Source organism: Silene latifolia, chromosome 9 (assembly GCF_048544455.1).
Source record: "Silene latifolia isolate original U9 population chromosome 9, ASM4854445v1, whole genome shotgun sequence".
Taxonomy (NCBI): domain Eukaryota; kingdom Viridiplantae; phylum Streptophyta; class Magnoliopsida; order Caryophyllales; family Caryophyllaceae; genus Silene; species Silene latifolia.
The window spans coordinates 23,256,403-23,276,995 of NC_133534.1; the positions used below are offsets into that span (position 1 = coordinate 23,256,403).

At 38.7% G+C, this 20,593-nt stretch overlaps 1 protein-coding gene across 1 annotated transcript; it reads left to right on the forward strand.

The window, feature by feature from the left end:
- The first annotated feature begins 18,159 nt into the window (after nt 1-18,159).
- On the forward strand, nt 18,160-20,289 carry LOC141600716 (benzyl alcohol O-benzoyltransferase-like). The gene is made up of 3 exons (XM_074420961.1): nt 18,160-18,621; nt 19,279-19,540; nt 19,640-20,289. Exons 1-3 carry the CDS (start codon nt 18,160-18,162, stop codon nt 20,287-20,289), a joined length of 1,374 nt encoding a protein of 457 aa, XP_074277062.1.
- The last annotated feature ends 304 nt before the right edge of the window (nt 20,290-20,593 follow it).

Here is a 20,593-nt window from a genome sequence, read left to right on the forward strand (position 1 = left end):
AATATTGTATCATATTAAGAATTTAATCTGATAACGAAGCATGACTCACCATGAAATAAAATATCACTTAACAATAAACATGTTTCAAATAACCGGTATTAAAATTGTAACAATTTTTAATGTCATTACTTGCCATTAACATAATCACCAAAATTATAAGGTAAATTAGTTACAAACTTTACATTATTCATAAATTTATCAATTAATCATTATATAACAATTATCACAAGGATTATGCTATTAAATTATTGATCAAATAAACATCCATTAAATAAAACACCATTTTACATCAATATTCAATGTAAAACTTAACAAATAATACCATGTCACTTCCATCCGAATTTGTGCAATTTAAATATTTTATAATGGTCTTATCCGAATGATATCATCAGTTACTCTTATCAATGTGATTCATATAAATTAATATCAACGCCATTCAATATAACCACATAATGATAATTATGATAGTAAACAGGCATAACATCTAATGCTCACAAAATAACAAAATCATTGTGTTAAACAAATATATTCTCATGATTACCCATGTTATTAAAACATAACAAAGTAATGCAGTTGAACATAAAGCAAATGCCACTGTCAACTAGAATAATTATACTATATGATGAACACCAAGTCATCATCATGTAATGAAACAAACATACTTTACGTACACTAAAATCAGATGGCACATTCATCAAAACAACCAATTACTTATCTGTGATGGCTTCAACATTTCGTTTGCAGAGAGCAAAACTACCATGGGCAAATTGCAATACCCATTACATCATTATCCAAAATTACGTACCCAATAATTAACTGAACCAAATGCATTAAATCGCAACTTCCAATCTGATTTATCAGAATTTGATACGTGATCCCGTCATTAATCCAAACGGAAATACTCTTTAAGAATGTTGGAAATATACATGGTGGTTGACACTCCGTCGACCGCCAAAGACAAATGTTAAACTTGGATAACGATAGAATCACAAATCGTTTTCCTTAAAGAGTATTTCGACCCTTACATTTCCCTCGGGTTGCACGAAATCTCTTGTAGGATAAGACTATCGATTCCCTCTCGTTCTTCGCAAATAGAATCGAGAGAATACAAATGAAGTTTTATAATTTGTTTGTTCTTTCAAAGTTCAAAAGTTTCTGATTTTTCTCATCTCCTTTCAATCATGCATCAACATGTATTTATACATGTTATGTATGCATACCCTAAAGGAAACAATCGGTTATTTCCAAGAGGTACCTTTTGGCACAAGTATGAAACAATGCAACACGGTTCATAGAACCCGATAAATATCACTCACCCCGATCGGGGTTAGCGTTCCCGATCGAGGACGTGGTTTTTTCAATTTCACGTAAACAAAAATTTGGAAACTTTTACTAGATAACAACAGCCCCGATCGGGGCTAGCCACCCCGATAGGGGTTATGTCAATTTTACATTTTTGTGCTACGATTTCATCGACCAATTTGCATTGTAACTTATTCTTTAAATTTGCTCATTCAAACTCGTTTATATGAGCGTGTACTCCACACTCCCTAACTCATATTATAACGGTCAAACTCGCTACGATTTATGGCCAAATCCCGATTGCATTCAAATGATATCGTGATTAACTAAAATCACCAACACAGAGTACATTCAGTCCGTTGCTGACCTCATGGTCCTCAAGGATAGGCCGCACTTCACCGTGGTTAGGTCTTTCTTGGTGTCCGATGTCACTCGGGCGGGGTTCGATGACTTGGATTACGGGTGGGGCCCGCCTGTGTATGGTGGACCTGCTCAAGGCGGAGTCGGTGCAATGCCCGGGCTTACAAGTTTTTATATACCATTCAAAAATGGTAAGGGCGAGGAGGGCATTATCATCCCGATTTGTTTGCCGAGTTTTGCTATGGAGAGGTTTGTTATGGAGTTAAATGGGTTGTTGGATGATTTTCCGGAGCATCCGATTCCGGAAACGGGATCCTCTGTTTTTATCTCTTCTTCATTGTAAAATCAGGGGAAAGCACAAGAAAAATATTTGATATCCGATCTGATCCGATCCGATAAAAAAATATAGTTTCCGATTATTTATTAACGTATTTTATTATTAGTTTTATATTTTATAAGCGTGTTTGAGTGAGAATTCTTCAATAGAGTGTCTAATTTATTTGGAAATTGTTCCATTATTTCATATTTTTGAAGATTTTACCATTATTTTAATTATACCTATTGATTGAGCTGACACTTTATGTGAGTAGCAGTGATAATGAGACGAGATAGCTTGCGAGCAACTCGAGATCGGCTCGGTCGAAGTTCGGCTCGTGCGAGATCAGCTCGAGAGCTTAGCGAGTCAAGCCGAGCAAAAGCTGGCTCGGCTCAAAAAGCTCGTGAGTTGTTCAAACTTGTGTCATTATATAAGATATTGTTCATATTTTATGTTGGGACTGCCGCTTCCACCACTCTGTCACATTAGTATGATATTGTCCGCTTTGGGCCAAGCCCGCACGGATTTTTCTTTGGGCTCCTTCCCAAAAGGCCTTATACTAATGGAGTGGTGGGTCTCTTATAAACTAAGTAAGACTCCTCTTCTTTTCCAATGTGGGACTTGGGTTGCTACCCCAACAAACCTCCTCTCAAACCAAGGACCACATCATTGTCCTCCAGCGATAATATCTGTCCATCTTGCACCGCCGCCTGATCACCACATTATCAGGAAGACTTTTGACACAAGGCACCCACAGATCTCCAATCGCGAGGTTACACCGAGGGCGCTCATCCACATTGCGCAAAGGCAGTCAGTCCACTTGCCTCGGGCTCCACCACACACTGGACCCAGCCGAACCATCGGCTCTGATACCACTTCTTGGTACTGCCGCTTCCACCACTCTGACACATTAGTATGATATTGTCCGCTTTGGGCCAAGCCCGCATGGATTTGTCTTTGGACTCCTTCCCAAAAGGCCTCATACTAATGGAGTGGTGGGTCTCTTATAAACTAAGTAAGACTCCTTTTCTTTTCCAATGTGGGACTTGGGTTGCTACCCCAACATTTTATAAACATATTTTATCATAATTATATATTTGTATCATATATATCAAATATCTCACCAATTTGCCAAATATTTTTACACTTAACTTTCGAGCCTTATTATTGAAAATATTGGAAGAAAAAAAAAACAAAGAACAAACCATTACATATAGGCTCGATTTAAGCTCGATTTTGGCACGAGCTCGCTTTAAAGCTCGCAAGATCGATAGCGAGCACATTTTTTACCAGTTATCGGATAAGCTCGCAGTTGGCTTGAGCTCGAGCTTTGGTTCTTGAGCACAAGTCGAGCAAAGCCAAGCTCGGGCTCGGCTCGACTCGTTAGCACCCTTATATGTGAGTATACAGCAACTAAAAAAGGGTTAAAAAATATTAAAAAAAAATACATACTCCCTCCAATGCAGACAGATGGTAACACTTACCTAAAATGGATGAACCACACCAATGGTAACATACCATATTTGGCATGAAAAATAACTAAATTACCCTTACATCCACTAGTTATTTACAACTTTACCGTCCACTCACCCACTCACGACCTACTTATTTAATCCACCTAAACTCATGTGGCCCCAATTAATATTTCCTACTTTACCCCTCACTTTTCCATCTTTTCTTAAATAACCACTTTTTGCTTATGTTTACATCTGTCTGGATCGGAGGGAGTAAGTGATATGTATTTTAAGGTCGAGATCATTGAAATAGGTAAATAAAAGCAAATCATAGTATAAGATGACGGATATGATATTGTTTCAAACTTAATCGTTTTAAGTAATTTGCGAAATATGAATATCTACATCATTTCTGACTATTTTTAGATATCCGAGACTTTTGACCGAATATGGATATCTGATTTCAGTAATTTCTAATTTTGTAATACCCGGACCTTTTGATACTTCTAAACGAACCTCGAGAATAGTGAGAGGCCGGACTCTTGGGCTTGACAAGAATCTATTCGTGAGTCAAATTATGGCTCTGCAGTGGACCGAGTGAGTGTGCAGCGGACCGAGTGGATGGTGCAGTGGACCGAGTAAGTGGCACTCGGCCGAGTGGTCTGACACTCGACCGAGTGCAGCGTGTCAGAGGCGTTATAAACTATGTTGGGATCTTACATCCGCCACCTTTAAAATCATTTCCCCTCTCTCTAAAGCATCCAAACCCTTTCCCTACTTGGTTTTGGAGAATATGAATGCTTAATTAAGTGTCCATTATCATTGTTTCCATAGTTGAGGTAGTAATGCATCACATCATGATATCAGGAACTTTTGGTAAGCCTCATGTTGTTGTCGGAGTCGCGTTATAGCATGATAATGATATATGGTGACTTAAAGAGTCGGAATAATTGTGGATACTTGTTCATGGCATATTTGAGATTGTGTCTCATGAAGAGTCGCATATTTGGTTGTTGTATTGCATATTGCACATATGTGATTACTGTGGATGCTGGAGGATGTGGTGGAGTTGTTATTGTAATATACGGTTGTTGAGGAGACGTAAGACGGCTAGGGAGACCGTCTTGCACTTGGGTCGCCAGTTGGAGTTTCCCACTTCAAGAGGGACGTGCACTTTTATTACTTGAGTATGGAGGGGTCGGGTAGTGTCACGACGCCTGACAGGGGTCCGATTAGCGCCCGACTCGGTACCACGGGCGTGTCCCGAGTACCCGTTTTACAGGCTGCGGTCCGGCTGTTTGGTGGGTGGTGGCATCACCGGGATCTATATGGAGATAGACTGGTGGTGGATAGAGATTATGCCTCATATGTTCATCATTGTCTTGCATATTTGACTATTTGTATTCATGTGTCATTGCATAAATATTTGTATTATCGAACTGACATGCGTTGGTTGCGGGCAACCGCCGCCTAAATTGGGATGGCCTGTGATGAACCATATGATATGACCGGTCATTTGGGGAGCAGTTTGAGTACAGGTTTGGATTTGGTAGCGAGCGGGATCACGGACCGAGACTTGGACTTTAGAGTCGAGTCGAGTGACTATGGGGTAGTAGTTGTAGATTTCATTAGAGAGGTTGTAGTAGTCACCACTTGTACTATTCATTTATTCTTTATGTAATTTAGTAATTATGTTATTTATATAAAGTGTTACAAATTTGGATATCGAGCACTTTGAATCGGATATTCGATTAGTTCTATACCATATCTAATTGCCCTTACCAATATGCATGATTAAATGCGTTATTGTTTATTTTGATACCGTATAATATAATTCTCTCTCCATCTCATATTTTTGTACCAGGCCACTTTCTAATTAGGGAGATTTAAGGAAAATTTGTGACTTACGGAGTACCAATTATAAAAGTGACAATAATTTTGAGATAAATTTTGCGGTGAAGGAAACAGTTTTGTGTTAAAATTATCGATCTATGGTACAAAGTTATATATTGAGTTTAACAGAATAATTATTAAACTCAATAACTTCGTAATATAGCTCAATAACTTGTAAAATAGCTCAACAACTTTGTGTAAGAGCTCAACAACTTTGAGGCGGTTATACAATGCTATTATACAACTGGTTGTAGGATAGTATTTGTGCAGTAAATGTGACACCCCCATATTCCAAGTGCCTTACCAGGACCACTCAGGTATAGAAACGTCACCATCTCGGTTACCCGAGGCAATGAATATCATAAGACAATAAAGAAACGTACTTTAAAAGTAAATATAGTTTAAGTGATTACATGTCTCAAACCAAACTGTAAAGTGAAATACAACCAAACAAAAACTGTCTACTGATAAATCTGAATAACTAAAGGACATCGTCTGACACAGCGGAAGACTCTTCTAACTGCAAGTGATGACTCATCCGAGCTAGCCCATATGCATCATATCAAACCTGCTCAATAACTGCTCACCATCTTCGAATGGATCACCACAGTTTTACAAAAAAAACAACGGGGTCAGTACTAATTACACAATACAAATCACGATAAAACAATGCCAAACAGCTCAATCGTTACATCAAACCCCAAACTCCATAATCAATCTCCACACAACTGACTAGACACTAAAGTGTGTAGTCCTGCCAGAGTACCCATCGCAACAGATACTCCACACCGCCAGTAGGGGACCGCAGCCGTTCCCAGATAAGCCCCGCTCATCGCCATCGAGCGATAAACCCATGTTCATTAATGTGCACATCCCTTCTGTAGCGGATATCACAGAAGGCGAATCAAGGGCGTGAAGCCACTCCCGCAAGTGACTCCACTCAGCCAGGGACGCACCTCGAAGATCACAGACAGATAAACAGTAATCACAACACAAAATCAACAACCGTCTGAATCAATCAACAATCACTAACTACAGCACAATCACCACACATTATGTAATTAATACTGAGTAGGGAAACCCTACCTGGAATGCAATCACAAATCAGACGATCTAGCAGCAGTCTCAAAATCTCTTCTCTACGAATCCTCCTCCGATACATATATTCATACAATCAATACCTTAACCATATAAAACATAAAAACCCCCAAATCCCCAAATTAGGGTTTAACCAACATTAACCAAAAGCTATAAAAATGGTACGTAGTACTTACTCTTGACGCAAGGATCACAACGATATAAAGAACCAAGGAAACCGACTCCTCTAGCTCCGGGATTTGTCAATAAAGCAGAAAAGCAAAGCAACGTAACTTGAAATCTCTCTTAATCAGTGAATTAGGTTTTGTAAAAGTGTTTAAGGAAGATGACGAAAGTTATTATATACTAATCCGCCTTATTAACAAAACCCGTCAAATAACACCCGATAACCGACTTACTCGATCGAGTAAGACACGTACTCGATCGAGTGCCACTTACTCGATCGAGTGTCAAGGCTACTCGATCGAGTACCCTACAGGCAGACTACTGTTTCGTATACCAAACCCACTTACTCGACAGAGTAAGCCCCACTCGATAGAGTACCCACAGACTCATAAAACCGTAGTATTACAGCCTTCCCTCCTTAAAAAGAACTTCGTCCCCGAAGTTCAAACCACAACAAAACAAAAACACACTAACACTCTCCCGACACAATAAGAAAAACAAAACTCAACACAAAACTCCAAAACACACTTACCAAACCAAACTCAACCCGACTCAAACAACTACTAAATATATCAAAACCAACATAAAAACATGTAAAAACTCTTCGCGACCATCTCTTACTCCCCTAAAAGAAACAAGGTTACGTCCCCGTAACCATACATACCTGATCAAAAAGAGACGGGTACCGCTCCTTCATAACCTCTTCCGCCTCCCATGTAGCCTCCTCAACCTCATGATTAGACCAAAGAACCTTAAGCAACACTGTCTCACCATGTCTGGTTTTCCTAACTTTCCGGTCAAGAATCTGTTTAGGCACCTCAAGATAAGACAAGGACTCATCCAGCTCTATGTTCTCTACCTCTAACACATGTGACGGGTCACTCACATATTTCCGCAGCTGAGAAACATGAAACACGTTATGTACCCTATCCAAAGCAGACGGTAAAGGCAACCGATAAGCAACCTCACCCACACAGTCTAAGATCTCATACGGTCCTCTGAACTTCTGGCTCAGCTTCCCTTTCTTACCAAACCGCATGACTCCACGCATAGGAGACACTTTCAAAAGAACCTTGTCCCCAACCTGAAACTTTATATCCCGGCGATGTAGATCGGCATAACTCTTCGGTCGATCCTGGGCCACTCTCATCCTCTCTCTGATCAGCTTAATCTGCTCTACCATCTCATGTACCATCTCTGGTCCTAAAACCACTGCCTCAGCACTGTCGTCCCAACAAATCGGACTCCTACATCTCCTCCCATATAAAGCCTCAAATGGCGTCATGCCAATACTGGTGTGATAGCTCTTGTTGTAAGAAAACTCAATCAAATCCAACCTCTGCTCCCAGCTACCACCAAAATCCATAACACAAGCTCGTAACATATCCTCTAGAGTCTTGATGGTCCTCTCCGTCTGGCCATCTGTCGCAAAATGAAATGTTGTACTCATCTTCAACGTAGTTCCCAAAGACTCCTGCAACTCTTTCCAAAACCGTGAGATAAAACTCGAATCTCTGTCAGACACTATAACTTTAGGCACCCCATGTAATCTCAGCACATTCTTCCGATAAGCCATAGCTAACTGCGCCTTAGTCCACGTATCTTTCACTGGCACAAAATGAGCTGACTTGGTCAGTCGATCTACTATAACCCATATCATGTTGTTACCCTGTTGACTCTTCGGTAAACCCACGATAAAATCCATTGAAATGGACTCTCACTTCCACTCAGGTACCTCTAGAGACTGAATCTTACCTTGTGGTCGTCGCTGCTCCCCTTTTACTCTCTAACATGTCAAACAACGGGCAACAAACTCAGCTGTTTCTTTCTTCATCCTAGACCACCAGAAAGTCTTCTTCAAATCCTTGTATAGCTTGTCACTACCTGGATGTACCGAGTATGATGTGCAATGAGCCTCTGTCATGATCATCTTTTTCAGCTCCTCATTATTAGGGACACATCACCTCCCATCAAACCTTAGACTACCATTTGTATGTATAGAGAATCTAGACACTGTCCCTTTCTCTACTCTAACTCTCCAGTCCACTATCTTGGGATCCAACGCCTGTTTACCGCGAATATCATCACAAAGATCAAGCTGCACTGTCAAATCTCTCATAGCATCCCCTTTCTGGATCATATGTATCCCGAACTTCCCAACCTCATCTCTCAACCTCATCAAAGATATAGCTGTACACAAAGAATGCACACTCTTCCTACTCAAAGCATCCGCAACTACATTGGCTTTCCCTTCATGGTAGATAATATCCATGTTATAATCGCCAATCAACTCCATCCACCTCCTCTGTCTCATATTCAACTCCTTTTGAGTGAAGATGTACTTGAGACTCTTGTGATCTGAAAATACCTTAAAGGTCGCCCCATATAGGTAATGTCTCCAAATCTTAAGAGCAAACACAACTGCACCCAACTCCAGATCATGTGTAGGATAATTCTCCTCATAAAGATTCAATTGCCTAGAAGCATAGGCAATCACTTTCCCATTCTGCATCAACACACAATCCAACCCATTCTTTGAAGCATCTGTATACACCTCAAAGTTCTCACTCCCTTCAGACAATGCTAAGATTGGAGCTGTGGTCAAACGCTCCTTTAATGTTTGGAACGCCGTCTCACAACTTTCATCCCAGCGAAACCTGTTCTCTTTCCTCACCAAAGTTGTCATAGGTCTAGCAATCTTGGATAAATCTTTCACGAACCGTCGATAATACCCTGCTAAACCCAAGAAACTCCTGATCTCAGCTACATTCTTTGGTGCTTCCCACTTGGTAACTGCCTCAATCTTTGCAGGATCCACAGTTACCCCTTTCTTTGAAATCACATACCCCATAAAAGCAACTTTCTCCAACCAGAACTCACACGTGGACAACTTTGCATACAACTCATGCTCCCTCAAGGTCTGCAACACAATCCTCAGATGCTCCTCCTTAGTCTTAGAAAAGACTAAGATGTCATATATGAAAACCACCACAAACTTGTCCAAGAACTGACTGAAGACCTGGTTCATCAAATCCATAAATACAGCTGGTGCATTAGATAACCCAAACGGCATCACCATATACTCATAATGGCTATACCTCGACGTAAAAGTTGTCTTTGGTATGTCCTCCTCTCTAATCTTCACCTGATGGTACCCCAACCTCAAATCAATCTTAGAAAAGACTGTTGCACCACTCAACTGATCAAACAAATCATCTATCCTTGGCAAAGGATGCTTGTTCTTCACTATCACTCTGTTTAGCTCCCTGTAATCTATGCACAACCTCAAGTTCCCATCTTTCTTTTTCACAAACAAAACTGGTGCTCCCCACGGTGATACACTAGGTCTAATGTAACCTCTCTCAATCAGATCATCTAACTGCTTCCTTAGCTCCTCCAGCTCCTTAGGACCCATACGGTACGGTGCCTTAGAGATTGGCCCCGTCCCCGGTTTCAGCTCAACACTGAAATCTATCTCCCTCTTTGGTGGCAACCCCGAAATCTCCTCTGGAAAGACATCTGGAAACTCCCCTACAACTGGTATCTGCTCAACTGTCGGACTCTCCACTCTGTGATCCCTCACATGGCACAAGATCACCGGGCACCCTTTCCTCAGATAGGACTTCAAGGTCACTGCCGCAATCAACTTAACTTTGGGTTTGACAACAAACCCAAGATAAGACACACTAATGCCCTTAGGACCTCTCAGAGAAACTTTCTTTTGATGACAATATATCTTGGCTTTGTACTTTCCCAACCAATCCATCCCGACTATCATCTCAAAACCGTCTAAAGGAAACTCTAGCAAGTCTACAGGTAGATCAACTTGCCCAACTATCAAGGATACACCTCTATACAACCTCCCACACGATACTGACTCACCCGAAGGTATAAAAACTTCCTCTCTTACAGACTCATACTCTCTCAAACCAAACCTTTTAACATGACTCGATGATACAAACGGCTGTGACGCTCCCGAATCAAACAAAACAAAGGTATAAACACCATTAACAAGAAATGTACCAGTGATAACATGAGCGTCGTCCTCAGCTGCTTTCTTCTCCATCATAAACAGCATGTCACTAGTCTTCTGCCCACCTCCTTGGACAGTACTAGCTGAGGTAGCCGGCTTAGCACCCGACCCCTGGTTGTTGTTGGTGTTCGTAGCTGGTTTCTGATAAGAATTACCGCCATTGCGGTTACCCCCATCGTTGTTGTTCTGACCTCCCATGTTGTTCCATGACCCAGCCGGTCTGTTACTCGCATAACTCTGTGCAGGACCCTGTGAAAAGCTCCCCTGTAACGGCCTCTGGAAAGCCCCACTCACCGCACTGGTGTACTCATGTCTCTTGTGGCCCACACCGCCACAGTTAAAATAGGTCATCCCCCAGCTACTGCTACCCCTCCCACGGCCACGCCCATATGAAGCCCCAGCAGTAAACCCCGAGCCAGATAAATATGCTCTCGCCTAAGTGTGGTTACCCTTCTTATAGTTGGATTGCCCACCACCCTCGCTCTCAGCCTTCCGCTTCTCAGCACCCCTCTCCCTGGTCATCTCCACCAACCTCTCAGCCTTCCCAGCTCTCTCATAGACTTCCTTAACATCTGTAAGGACTCCCACCGGTAGCTTCTCCATAATCTTGGGGGTCAACCCCTTCTCAAACCTCAAAGCTAGATTCTCCTCACTCAACCCCATATCCTCAACATATCTGGACTTCTCATTAAACTTACGGTAGTACTCAGCCACCGTCATATCAGATATAATCTTAAACTTATCGAACTCCTCCCTCATCTTACTCCTCACATGCTCCGACACAAACTCACATCTCATGGCTCTCCTGAACTCATCCCAAGGTATTGCAAGTAGTCCCTGCTTCATATACATCTCCCTAGCACTCACCTTGACCTTATCCCACCACTCACCTGCTGCTTCCCTCAAGTAGAACGCAGCTTGTTCCACTTTTAACTCATCCGGGCAGTGCACCAACTCCAGGATATTCTCCATCTACTTGTGCCAATTATCCAGAAGAATTGGCTCCCCAGTTCCCTTATACTCTTTCGGGCTGAACCTAGATTCGTGGATACTTATCTTGGAGTGATCAACCTCCTTATCCTTTCCCACTCTCTTCAACGCTTCCGTAAGAGCATCTTGGTGCTCCAACATCTTTACTATATCATCAATGTTCATGCTCTCAGCTCTAGCATACAAAGCGGTTTTCTTTCGCGGCATCTTGTAACTAGATAAGAAAAGGTAGACATAAACACGCATACTATAACCCAAAACACGCATACGACCTATATAGAACCCACTCGATCGAGTACCAAAACCCACTCGATCGAGTTCCCAACCTACTCGGTCGAGTGCCTCGACTCCAGAACCTGATCAGACCTCTGCTCAAAAACACACTCGACCGAGCTGACAAGTCACTCGATCGAGCGGACCCTACTCGATCGAGTTCCCCTACGTACTCGATCGAGTACCCAAAAACACGTTTCTGCCCAGAAAAACACTAAACTCCCTACTCGATCGAGTCAGCCCCACTCGATCGAGCACCTCACCTACTCGATCGAGTGCCCCCAACTCGATCGAGTCATGCAGACTCGTATAACTACCCGCATGCTCATTTTACTTTCCCAACATTATATACAACTTCTATACTTTCAACATAACAACAACAACTATGCATGCATACATACGCAACTCTTTATATACTCAACAAGACAATTTACTTCATATCACTAATATGCCACATTATAAACAAACAACATGTTTTTCATCCAATTCCACATATAAATTACATATCTTTCAACTTCTATTCCATATCTCCAATCCTCCACATTCAACATCCATCAATTCACACCACATGCTACTATATAGATACCACAAATCAGAAGATAACACATACGATCCCGACACGTACCCCATGTGACCGGTTCAAATTGCAGGGCGAGTTCGCGACTTTAGGACGTCTCCCAAGCCTTTGCATTAGCTCCTACAACTTCTACCCCGGGTTCATTTTAATTTGACTCCCTATATTCATTAAGTTCATTGGTTACAGGTTTCAGGATCGTCGCTCTGGTACCACTTTGTGACACCCCCATACTCCAAGTGCCTTACCAGGACCACTCAGGTAAAGGAACGTCACCATCTCGGTTACCCGAGGAATTGAATATCATAAGACAATAAAGAAACGTACTTTAAAAGTAAATATAGTTTAAGTGTTTATATGTCTCAAACCAAACTGTAAAGTGAAATACAACCAAACCAAAACTGTCTACTGATAAAACTGAATAACTAAAGGACATCGTCTGACACAGCGGAAGACTCTTCTAACTGCAAGTGATGACTCATCCCAGCTAGCCCATATGTATCATATCAAACCTGCTCAATAACTACTCACCATCCCCGAATGGATTATCACAGTTTTACAAAACAAACAACGGGGTCAGTACTAATTACACAATACAAATCACGATAAAACAATGCCAAACAGCTCAATCGTTACATCAAACCCCAAACTCCATAATCAATCTCCACACAACTGACTACACACTAAAGTGTGTAGTCCTGCCAGAGTACCCATCGCAACAGATACTCCACACCGCCAGTAGGGGACCGCAGCCGTTCCCAGATAAGCCCCGCTCATCTCCATCGAGCGATAAACCCATGTTCATTAATGTGCACATCCCTTCAGTGGCGGATTCCACAGAAGGCGAATCAAGGGCGTGAAGCCACTCCCGCAAATGACTCCACTCAGCCAGGGATGCACCTCGAAGATCACAGACAGATAAACAGTAATCACAACACAAAATCAACAACCGTCTGAATCAATCAACAATCACTAACTACAGCACAATCACCACACATTATGTAATTAATACTGAGTAGGGAAACCCTACCTGGAATGCAATCACAAATCAGACGATCTAGCAGCTGTCTCAAACTCTCTCCTCTACGAATCATCCTCCTATACATATATTCATACAATCACTGCCTTAACCATATAAAACATAAAAACCCCCAAATCCCCAAATTAGGGTTTAACCAACATCAACCAAAAGCTATAAAAATGGTACGTAGAACTTACCCTTGACGCAAGGATCACAACGATATAAAGAACCAAGGAAACCGACTCCTCTAGCTCCGGGATTTGTCAATAAAGTGGAAGAACAAAGCAACGTAACTTGAAATCTCTCTTAATCAGTGAATTAGGTTTTGTAAAAGTGTTTAAGTAAGATGACGAAAGTTATTATATACTAACCCGCCTTATTAACAAAACCCGTCAAATAACACCTGATAACCGACTTACTCGATCGAGTACGACACGTACTCGATCGAGTAAGTCACGTACTCGATCGAGTGCCACTTACTCGATCGAGTGCCAAGGCTACTCGATCGAGTACCCTGCAGGCAGACTACTGTTTCGTATACCAAACACACTTACTCGACAGAGTAAGCCCCACTCGATAGAGTACCCACAGACTCATAAAACTGTAGTATTACAGTAAAATTGGGATAGAGGGAGTAATTATTACGACATTAGATACCCAAAACCATTTAAGATAAATCTTGGATAGAGGGAGTAATTATTATTACATTACAATTATTTATGGCTTTTGCTTTTAGGATTTAAGAACCTTAATTCAATATTATCGCAATTTTCATAAATCAATTTTTACTATGAGCTGAATCCCCACTAAACTAAGAGAATAAGAGCTACTAAATATTTTCCCGCCCAAATGATTGATAATAGTGGTGGGCCGTGGGCCCATGCTAAAATTATAATAATTCTTGATTGATTGACTAACAAAATTGCCACATAATAAAATATCTCAATAAAGTATAAAGTTAAATCAAATTATTCTTTCCGAATTCAATGCAATTGATATACTCCCTCCATTCAACTCCACACTAACACTTTCTTTTTTCACGTTTGTCAACGCGTCTTTTACGCGCTAAATCCGTTATCTACGTATTTGCAAAAAATATAAAAGTTAGATATTTATAATGTACTCGTAACGACGAATAAAACAAGATCCCACATGAATATATTTTCACTTATGTATTGGGAGAAAATTAAAATTAAATGTTTAACTATGAATAATGTACAAAATAGATAATGGTAGTGTAGAGTTGAATAGAGGGAGTACAAAAGAAAGTGGGCCCATATTATATACTGACATTCTTTATAAACCGTTCACACTGTCAAATTTTATACAATCGTCTAACTTCTTCACAAAAAACCTGAAAATAAATACAAAAAATATATTAATATAATTTATAGAATCACATCACAATATACTAGGTATATAATTTTGATATTGTAATATACAAAAGATACCATAAAACGAAACTCTCCCTAACAAACTGCAACCATATCCATGCTCAGTATATAATTATCCTATAATTATCCTATATATATGGGATTGCTTGTGTTTTGCTATGGGCTTAGTTAGTGGTTGGAGGTGGATAAGGTTTTAATTCTATTTGCCTTTTTTTTCTAAAATAAATTGTTTTCTCTGTTTTTTTTTTTTAAGTTAATTCATCCTTATTAATATGGGTAGTTCTTAATAAAGGATATGGAGTATGATTCAATAATTTTAACTTTTGCTATTAAAAATAAAAGAAAAAATAATATGGGGGTAAATAGTATTTTTAATTGTGTGTAAATTGTATAAGGTCAATATGCGCTTAACTTACATTTCGTATCTAAGATTAATCTTCCTATCCCCCTATAATCCTACTATAACTAAAACTAAAAGATTGAGTCCTATAAATTTTTCAGATCAATTCAAAAACAAAGTAGTGACTCTATATTAGATTATGTTATTCCATAATAGTCAACTATCATTATTTTTAATAATAAAAATAGGTTCATACAAAAATAATTTAATCTAAAATTCCTTTGAATAGTAAACTTTTTTTAATAATATTACTAACATTATAAGCAGTACATTTCAACATTCTATTATAAGTACAAGTCATTTATGTAAACATTTTAAATTTATACGACCTCTATATATTAAGCACTCACAATTGCCGTGCTTTAGCACGAAATCTCAACTAGTATATGATTATACCAAATTACCAATTGTTTTGAGGTTATTTCAAAGTAAAATAGCCTATTAGATAAATAAAAACTAGTATAGATCCCGCGATCGCGCGGTTTTTTAGATAGAGATATAAGAGAAGAGGTAGAAAAGAGAAGGTTTAAAACTTTTACTCCTAATAAGATTGTCGGTTTACTGAAACTTTATTATTAACTTTATTTTAAAAAAATATTGTTGTTATATCATTATATCTACTAAAAGCGCAATATAAACGTAAAATAATGACATTTATGATACAATTAGATAAGATATGCGTTTTGATCTCATGCAAATGGACGGTTTTTTTAGATTGTAAATATGTAGAAAAGTTAGCATATAGAAATTAAAGTTTAAATTCAATATTATAGTTTACAATTATTATTAATGATAGTATTAAGAGGTAAAAATTACATTCATTTCTATTTTTGTATTGTATTAAGAGGTAAAATTTACATTAACTTGTTAAATTTGATTATGCAGTCTATATTTCTTAAATATTAGATACATTTATAGTTAAATAAAATTGATAATAAATCAATATTAGTAAAATATATAGTAGTTGAAAGTATATGATAGAATATGTAAAATATATGGTAGTCTAAAATAATTGATAATAAATCAATATTAGTAAAATATATAGTAGTTGAAAGTATATGATAGAATATGCAAAATATATGGTAGTCTAAAATAATTGGTAGAATAAATTTCTCTACGAAGATTGACACGTAAGAGTTGCAGAGTATATGAAAAACCCAACTATATAAAATATCCAAAAATGTTAAGCCAATTTGTAGGACAATAATTTGAGCGGAAAAATCTTTAAATCCATCTATTTTTCTAGTAGATAGAGGATGACACACAAATTTTCATATTTAAAAGTAGGATCGAAAAGTCAATTATGGCAAATATTATTTCGATGCTTAATGAGATTCCATTTTGTAATTTCCTTCGGTGTTTGGGTCCACATATTTTCATCCTATACTGAGATGATATACACATTAAATTTAGCTTACCTTTAGCCCACATATTCTATTGGATCTATTGAATTAAGATAACATAAGAGAAAGCCCATTTGCAGCAGCATTAAGTTAGGCGGGAAAAAATTACAGATTTCTTATTCTTTTAGTTTAAGGGGATGACACATGAAAAAGGAGGTGTGAAAATTGACGAAGACGGGTCGGAGCAAGTAACGGATAATGCCACTCACAAAACGGATAGGAGGAACAAGGTGGGGGCAACCCCATGTGCTTCTCTCTGTCCTCTATTTGGGTCATTTGTGAGGGAAAATGGTATCCGTCACTCCAAAGTGACGGATACGTGCCGTCACAAATGAGATTTTGTGGAAAATTGAAAGGAAGAGCTACAAAATCTCTTATCCCGCGTTGGTAGATATTTAGATGTATCTACCTCCATATACCATTATGGTAAAAATAAACAAAAATTATCGAAGCTGCAATATCGTTCACTCTAAAGAAATACTCCGTAAAAGTATATAAGAACAAAATTTACCATTTATCAGCATTTGCACATAATCTTGTTTTCCTTCAACTCAAAATCTCCATTCCTTTTGAAGTCCTCATCACAAAGTTCAAATTTCTATCTAACTCAAAAAAAAAAGTCCCACTTTCCATTTCAGTCATCTGCAGCGGAGGATCTAAGTTATTTAAGTTTTTATACATTTCGGTGAATAAATGATTGCTCTGCCACCCTCAACTTGGTGGTTGAGTATAAGTATTCGCATCTTAAATTAACTATTTACACTTTAACCCCGCCTTGATTTTTATTTTAAAATCCGTCACTGACTCATTTGTATACATTTTAGATGTAGGGCATGACCCATCTCCATAGAACGAGAGAAGACCACTTTACAAGTCGAAGGTTTCATGCTAAATCAATTGTCAATAAGAGGGGTAATATATATGCAAAACACGAGTAGGATGTCCAGTTCAAAGTAGTAGTTTGGAATGAATATCCATATTACCAAATCTGAAATTAGATATTGATATTATTTTATCCAAATATTCTGGATATACAAAATTTATCAAATCAGATGAATATAAAAGCAAATATTCATCGGATATCCATATCTACGAATTTTTTCAAATAATTAAGTTTGAAACTATATTTTGTATCACCATCTAGCATGAGAATTTTTTGAAATGTAGAAAAAATCTAACAAACCCATTATAAGGATCACAATATACACTAAAAAAACCAATGGTAATATAAACTACAAGAATGATTAGGTAAATAATTAAAATATATATTGTCAAATCGAATCTGATGTCCAAATATTTTAAATCTAGTATCTATCCAGTTAAGTACAAAAAAAATTTGGATCGGCTATGTGATCCAAACTTAATTCAAATCAAAAATTTACAATTTGGATAATCGCAATTTCTTACCGCTGCCTATAAATACCATTCTCAAATACACCAAACCACAAAACAACTACTATCAATAAGTATCTAACATAAAACCATGGCAAAAATTTTAGACCATCAAACAACTCTACTATTTAAGGTGACAAGGCAGACACCGGAGCTTATTACTCCGGCCACACCTACCCCCTATGAGATCAAGGAGTTATCAGAAATTGACAACCATTCTCGCGAATGGGGACACACCCCCGGGATCCATTTTTATGGGCCTGCGCCAAAAATGCTTGGCGTTGACCCTGCTAAGGTGATTAAGGAGGCATTAAGAAGAGCCTTAGTACCGTATTATCCTTTAGCGGGGCGCCTAAGAGAAAAAAGTAATAAGAAATTGGTAGTTGAATGCACCGGAGAAGGAATTGTGTTCATTGAGGCTAATGCAGATGTTAGCCTTGAAGAGTTTAGTGAGGCTGATTTTCACCCACCTTATCCTTTCATGGATGAGCTTCTTTATAATGGTATTCCTGACTTCCATCACATTCTCAATTCTCCCTTGTTTCTCTTCCAGGTATAGAACACAAAACAAATTTTCACCAATATTCAATATTTTAAAAGCTCCCGCTTATACGAGTCTTCAATTTCATTTGAAATAAATCGACTCAATACGTAATACTACATACATTTAAATTCAATTATGTCAATTTATTTTTCGAACATGTGAACATATTGCATCGTTATATGGCCTCGTTTCGTAAACTACATATTTACAAGAATATTTTGGAGATAGTAGATTGACCAATGAATATGCTCTTTTAGCGCGTTTGGTAAGTAGTAAATTATTCCTGCGTGTTTGATATTAATTAATATTGTACTTATGAAGACTACTCAAATAAGATTTTGCATGACTATTGTTCTCTTATATATGTATTGCAAATAGTGATGGGATCCGTGAGGTTAGCAAGGACGGTTGCCTCCATTGAATAATGAAAAAAATTGAATTTTTTATTTGAAATTTATGATTTTTTGTAGTTTATTCTATTAGTACTTTAGTAGTTCGTCCCCCGTTTTTTGCCCCTTTAACATCAAATCCTCATTATGCTTTTAATTGAAAAGAATTATGAAATTACGCTTCCCGCCTTCCCGGCCTTATAAATATTGTCAAAAAATTAAGGGAATAAAACATGTAAAACAATTGCTAAATCACAGTTATTTGCCTTGCTATCAGGTTACTCGACTTAAGTGTGGAGGGTTCATATTGACACATAAAATGAATCATGCTATAGTAGATGCAATAAGTGTAGCTCATTTCATGAATGCAACAAGTGAGCTCGCCCGAGGGATTCAAACTTTATCGATCAATCCGGTGTGGGAACGCCATCTTCTTAGGGCTCGGGATCCACCTCGTGTCACTTATGTGCCCCGAGAGTTTGATCAAATTCCGGATATCCCACCACCTCATGACTTAATCCTCAAACGCTTCTTTTTTGGTAAGTGCTTATATCATACTTTGTCATAAGGAGTCGTTTAGTTACCACTTGAAAAACGCAAGAAATAGAATACTCATCTTCGTTTTCCTACTCATACAGGTCCAACCGAGATAACCAGCTTCCGACAATTCCTTCCGACACACCTAAAATCTTGCTCAACATTCGAAATCCTAACCGCTGTCATCTGGCGGAGCTGGACCATAGCATTAGGGTTCCACCCTGACAACGAGGTTCGCTTAAGAATCTTCGTTAACGTTCGACCCTTATTGAAGAACCCGCCCTTACCAGACGGCTACTATGGCAATGTCATCGTCACGCCAGTTGTCTTATGTACCGCTGGCGCTCTTACCGAAAACCCTGTAGGGTACGCCGTTGAGCTCGTGAAAGCGGCGAAAAACTCTTTCGACGAGGAGTACGTGAAATCAACAATAGATTTTTTTGTCACCAATGGTAGGCCCCGTTGCACTAGATCAGCGCATACTCTTATCCTGTCTGATATTCGCCATATTAAACATGATGCCATTGATTTTGGGTGGGGTCTGCCCGTTCATTACGGGCCGATGACTGGGTGGGCCGGGGCCCCATACCCTGGACACGGGAGTTTCTTTTTGCGTTCGAAAAATAGTGACGGGGAGAGTGGAATTTTAGTGCCTATGTACTTACCTGCTTTAGCTATGGAAATGTTTGTCAAGGAAATAAATGGGTACTTGGATCCGGATTCGGCTCCGGTATTTGGCGACAGAGCCTGATTATGCGAGGAGTACAATATATGGAGTATTTATCATCAATTTATGATGATCATGATTGTACTATTACGTACGTGTATAATGATATATATGCATGGTTCGAATAAACTTATAGAAAATAAATTATATGCATGGTTCGAATAAACTTACAATTTTTAAGACACCTAATGACTAAAATAATACAATTGTAATTTTCTTAAATCAATTGTATTACGTACTATATAAGAGTAATACCCAATTATTTTATGCATTTAAAGTGAATTTCCAATTCAGATAAATAAAAGGTGACATATATGAAATGACAATT

Bases quoted from the DNA above. Each gene is read 5' to 3' on its own strand.
- LOC141600716 (XM_074420961.1), top strand. From the start codon at position 18,160: ATGGCAAAAATTTTAGACCATCAAACAACTCTACTATTTAAGGTGACA. The intron at 18,622-19,278 runs GTATAGAACACA...CCTTGCTATCAG, and splicing joins CTCCCTTGTTTCTCTTCCAG to GTTACTCGACTTAAGTGTGG. The intron at 19,541-19,639 runs GTAAGTGCTTAT...CTACTCATACAG, and splicing joins CCTCAAACGCTTCTTTTTTG to GTCCAACCGAGATAACCAGC.